The 5,394-nt window shown below is 33.7% G+C and overlaps 1 protein-coding gene across 1 annotated transcript; it reads right to left on the minus strand.

Annotated features, from left to right (window-relative positions):
* Positions 1 to 4,570: 4,570 nt before the first annotated feature.
* LOC140444596 (uncharacterized) lies at positions 4,571 to 5,044 on the minus strand. Its single transcript, XM_072536358.1, has one exon. It carries the CDS (start codon positions 5,042 to 5,044, stop codon positions 4,571 to 4,573), a length of 474 nt encoding a protein of 157 aa, XP_072392459.1.
* Between the last annotated feature and the right edge of the window lie 350 nt (positions 5,045 to 5,394).

Raw genomic sequence — 5,394 nt, forward strand, 5'->3', positions numbered from 1 at the left:
GTATACGTAGGTGTGAAAGGAGCGAAATTGGTCGTTATTTTTGTAGATCCGTAGTATTATTCTTTTTGCGAGAAAAAAAGGAATGTCTATCTATTTTTGTAGTACCAGTTTTTGTAAAAATAGTAAAAAAAAAGTAGTGATTATGATTTGGGACCTATACAAATTTACTCGGCATTTTCCAGTAGTTACCAGAATATTTAAGCATTTTTGTATTCTCCGGAAAAATTAATATTTTTTATGTATTTTAGGGCTAGTCTTATCTTATCTACTCGTATGTCAATCAATAAAATATATTGGGATCCAACGTTTATTATATTTCTTGTATTTTTGCTTATTTTGTATTAGGAAAAAAGAACTATTTACAGAATTTCTCAAAACAAAAACTGAACAAAATGCCTTGTATTTAATGACTGTGTTATTAGAAGTTAAATTTTTATTTTTGCAGTATTAAATTTTGTTTTGTGCTACTGGGGATATTTTCTGTAAACGGTAATATCCTGTTTGTAGTAAAAATCGCATTAGTTCACCTTATTTTTAAAAATTGAGTAGCGCTGTGGAAAATAAAAGAAAATGTGCTTAGTTTGTATCGTCGCCAAAGTGGCACCTTCTCCTCCAGGGAATTTAAGAAGTCGATTCATTGAACCTGCAAACACGGGAAGGTAATGGAGTTGTAATAAAAAATCAATAGGGCTTTAGGGTAAGATAAAGGTTTATAAATGAATTTCTCTTTAAAAATTAATATATTGGGATCTCCTTTTTTACCTCACACACAAATAATGCTGCTGTTTAAGGTGGGTATAACTAATATTCTTAATATTACATTTAGTGGTCTGGTCTAGTAATTGGATTTTATTTGTCTCAAATATTATCCAACACGTTTACGGAAAATTTTAATATATACCTATATATATATATATATATATATATATATATATATATATATATATATATATATATATATATATAATATATATATATATATATATTTATATATATTTATATATATATATATATATATATACATTGTATCAATTTAACATTATAGGGGGTTGAAAAAGGGGACTGAACAATTACTCAGGTAATTGTTCTACAACAACTACTAGGGTAAGCAAATAAATTGAAACGTTTGCGTACAACTACTCGTGTTTTGGTTTGAGAGTTAGGTCGTGAATAAAGATTTTTTTATTTGAGAGACTGGGAGGGCTAACTACAATAGAAGAAATCAAAAAAATACTTACAGAGATTTTCTGAGCATTATTTCACGTATGCAGCGCTTCTTTAAATATTATATCTGAATATAAATTAAATAACAGTGGGGATAGCATACAACCCTGTCTGACACCTCTTTGTATTTTACATATTTCTGTTGATTTTCCGTTTATGCGAGCTGTCGCTGTTTGACGCCAGTATAACTTTTCTATGAATCGTATGTCTTGACTATCAACTCCTTTTTCTTTTAATATTGTAATTAATTTGTGATGCTGTACTCGATCAAAGGCCTTTTCATAGTCAATAAATACAGCAAAGACGTCTTTCCTTTGATCTCGACATTTCTGCAGTAATACATTTAGTGCAAAGAGGGCGTCCCGAGTTCCCAGTCCATTTCTGAAGCCAAATTGTGTTTCATACTGGTCTTCTTCACATTTATCTCTGATTCTACTGTGGATGATGCGTAGAAATATTTTCAAAGTGTGCCTCATAATTCTTATCATTCTATAATCGCTACAGTTTTTCGTACGTTGTTTTTTTTTTGGTAGTGTTATGAATTCGGACTTTAACCAATCTTCAGGGATATCTTCATACTTCATACAAAGATTTATACTCTAGGTATAAATACAAATAGGGCCCGACGGGACCGTGTTGTCCCTTTCACGTGACAAAATTCTTTCGACGCAATAATTTCAAAAATAATAATGAATATTTTAAATAGCTTATGACTTTAAATAGTTCATGTTGAAGAAAATATACGTCTAAACAAATTCAGTAATGCATAAAATGAAATAAATTTTTTTTTATCAATTAATGATAAGAAAATGGGCTTCTCGAACCCTAAGGACCCACCTTGTCCGGATAATTGTCAAAGAGTAATAGAAGAAAATTTAAATTAATGAAAGGACTAAACTTTACAACAAAGTCGTCCTATACAAACCAGATGAGGAATATCTTGAAGATTACGTTAAAATGCTTATTTACTTTAATAAAAATCTTTGTTTGTATAAGGTTTAGATTTGAAATTAAGATTACCTAATTACTTTGTTAAACAGAATTATATTAAAATAAAATCTTTGATAAATACTTGGTTGTTCTTAGAAAAAAAACATTTTTCTTCCGCTTTTAAATAAACCCCTTTCATAGAATAAATATTTAAGCAAGACCGTTTTAAAAATTCTGCTAAATTGTGAAATTCAGCTTATTTATATTCTTTATTAAGTTGGCGGCCCTTACGCTGAATATTTTATCGTTCGTTAATTTTTTTATTAGCCAGAGAAGGCTAAATTACTTTTCTAAATTTGATTCTCCAAACATTGAGGAAGTGGTGTAACATAAATACTCTAAATAAATTATTACCAGAGATGCTCCCATGGCATGCTTGAAGCTATTTCCTGTGTTTAGTTTTTTAATGACTGAAGTGATGTTTACGAAAACGGGCAATTCCTAAATGCAATGCTGGACAAGAAATCTCAAATAGGGGAGACCGGGGTTTGTTGACTTATTTTTTCAATCATTAATTTTTCATCATCATCATCAGTTGGCGCTACAGCCCTTCGTGAGCCTTGGCCTGCTTCAAAACATTCTTCCATCCTTCCCTATTGAGTGTCTGTCTTCTTTAGCCCCTCACTCCAATCTCTCTCAGATCTTCCTGTACATCGTCCAAATATCTGAGTTTAGGTCGCCTCCTTCTTCTTCTTCCGACCGGCCTGTTTAGCATAGTTATTTTAGTGGGATCACTCTTATCCATCTGCATAACGTGTCCCACCCACCTTAGCCGGTTTATTTTGATGGTCTTCACAAAATCTGCATCACCAAAAAGTCTATAGAGTTCAAAGTTATATCACCTTCTCCACAGACCCTGTTCGTTTACTCTGCCATATATGGTCCTCAATACTTTTCTTTCAAAGACTCGCAGTAACTCTTTATCTCGGGTCGTCATTGCCCATGTTTCCGATCCGTGTGTGAGCACTGGGCGTATTATTGTTTTATAAAGTTTGCTCTTTATTGCTATTGACATACTTCTCGCTCTTAGTTGAGGGCCCAGGCCAAAATAACAGCGGTTAGCCGCGCATATTCTTTTTTTTTATCTCGTTGGATGTGTTATTTTTGTAGTCTACCAGTGATCCTAAGTAGCAGAATTCTTCTACCATTTCTATCGTTTCTTGTTGCACCTCTAAGTTATTTTGTTGAATTCTTGATATGGCCGGCATATATTTAGTTTTCTGGATGTTAATCAGAAGTTCGATATTTTCTGCGGCATTTTTGATACGTGTGAAAGCCTCCACTGCTTCATTTTGGGTTCTTCCAATTATGACGATATCATCAGCGTATGCCATTATTTGTATACTACGGGTATATATCGTACCTTTTAAGTTTATTCCCGAATCTCTTATAACTTTTTCTAACGCTAGGTTGAACAGCGTGCATGATAGCGCATCTCCCTGGCGCAGTCCTCTGTTGGTTTTAAATGGTTTTGAAACATCCCCTTGTACGCGCACTTTACATTCGACTTTCATCATTGTCATTTTAATTAAATCTACCAATCCTTTTGGTATTCCTAATTCGATCATCGCCGAATATAATTGGGACCTGTCAATAGTATTGTACACTGCCTTAAAGTCTACAAAAATGTAATGGCAGTCTATGTCGTACTCCGTCGTTTTTTTCTAATATTTGTCTGATGGATGATATGTGGTCAATGGTAGATTTATTTTTCAGGAAGCCTCTTTGGTAGGATCCCATTATATTGTCAGTATACCGTGCCAGTCGTTCCTTAAGTATCAGGGACACAATTTTATATGCTATATTAAGAAGGGAAATCTCTCTAAAGTTGGAACATTCAAGAACGTTTTCTTTTTTGTGTATGGGGCATATAATTCCAGTATTCCAATCTTCTGGTAACGCGCGTTCTTGCCATACCTGTATTAGTAGTTTGTGAAGGAAGGTTACAAATGTTTCATGCCACATTTAAATAATTCTGCAGGTAGGTTGTCTGCTCCGGGTGACTTGTTTCTGGCTAGAGACTGAATTGCTTTGTTTATTTCTTCCAAAGTTGGTAGTTCAGTATCCTCCTGTTCTATTTCTATATCATATCTACCTTCAGCTCTACTTTCTCCATTAAGTAGCGTACTAAAATGTTCCTGCCATCTTTCTAGTACTTCCACTCTCTCGTTTAAAAGAATTCCGTTAAGGGCCTTGACTTGGTTCGCTTGTGGCTTAAAAACTTTTCTTTTTGTGTTAACCTGTTTGTAAAATTTTCTGTATTCGTGTTCTCTATTAAGGTTTTCCATTTCTTCGAACTCTTTATTGATTTGTTGCCGCTTTTTCTGTTGGTGTTTTTGTTTTTCCTCTCGTCTCTTTACTCGATATTCTTCAAGTACGCGTCGTTTTTCTCTTTCGTTACTCGTTGGCATTCCTCATCAAACCAGTTGTTTCGCTGTCCCTTGGGTACTTCACCCAGCACTTCCTCTGCGGTCTCTTTGAGCGTGGTTTTCATAAACTCCCAATTTGTGCTAAGTTCAGTGGGATATACCTCACTTCTGGGATGTTCTGATATTTTACGATCTAAGCATATTTGGAAGTTTCTTTCGACTTCAGTACACTTTAATTTATCAACATTATATTTGATTATTTTTGGTTTAGTTTTATCGTTCCTGGCGTTTAAGATATGTGCTCTGATACGTCCAGCTATGAGATAGTGATCGGAGTCAATATTTGCACCTCTATAATTTCTGCAGTCTAGTATATCTGATCCATGTCTTAAATCAATCAGTACGTGGTCTTTCTGATTTTGGGTCTGATGATCTGGCGATGTCCACGTCACTTTATGCATACGTTTATGTTGAAATTATGTACTACTGATCGTCATGTTCAGAGATACTGCGAGATTTACAAGTCTCGTCCCATTATCATTACATTCTTTGTGTCATTATCATCATTTATCATTAATTTTTACTGATTTATTTTTGCGTATTGTTAAATTCAAGTATGTCAGCTGGTTTAATATTCCTTCAGGTATTATAGAAACATTTTTAATTTATTCGAGTTGTCCGTAAAAAAAGTTTTTAGCAAATTTTGACTGCCTTGCCAAATAAGTCAAGTACCGGTGCGGGTTTAGTTGAATAACGGACTGGGGTTAGTTAGTGCTAATAATAGTGGCACAATACAAAAACAAATGAAAAT

The sequence above is a fragment of the Diabrotica undecimpunctata genome, chromosome 6 (assembly GCF_040954645.1).
Source record: "Diabrotica undecimpunctata isolate CICGRU chromosome 6, icDiaUnde3, whole genome shotgun sequence".
NCBI classification, from domain to species: Eukaryota; Metazoa; Arthropoda; class Insecta; order Coleoptera; family Chrysomelidae; genus Diabrotica; species Diabrotica undecimpunctata.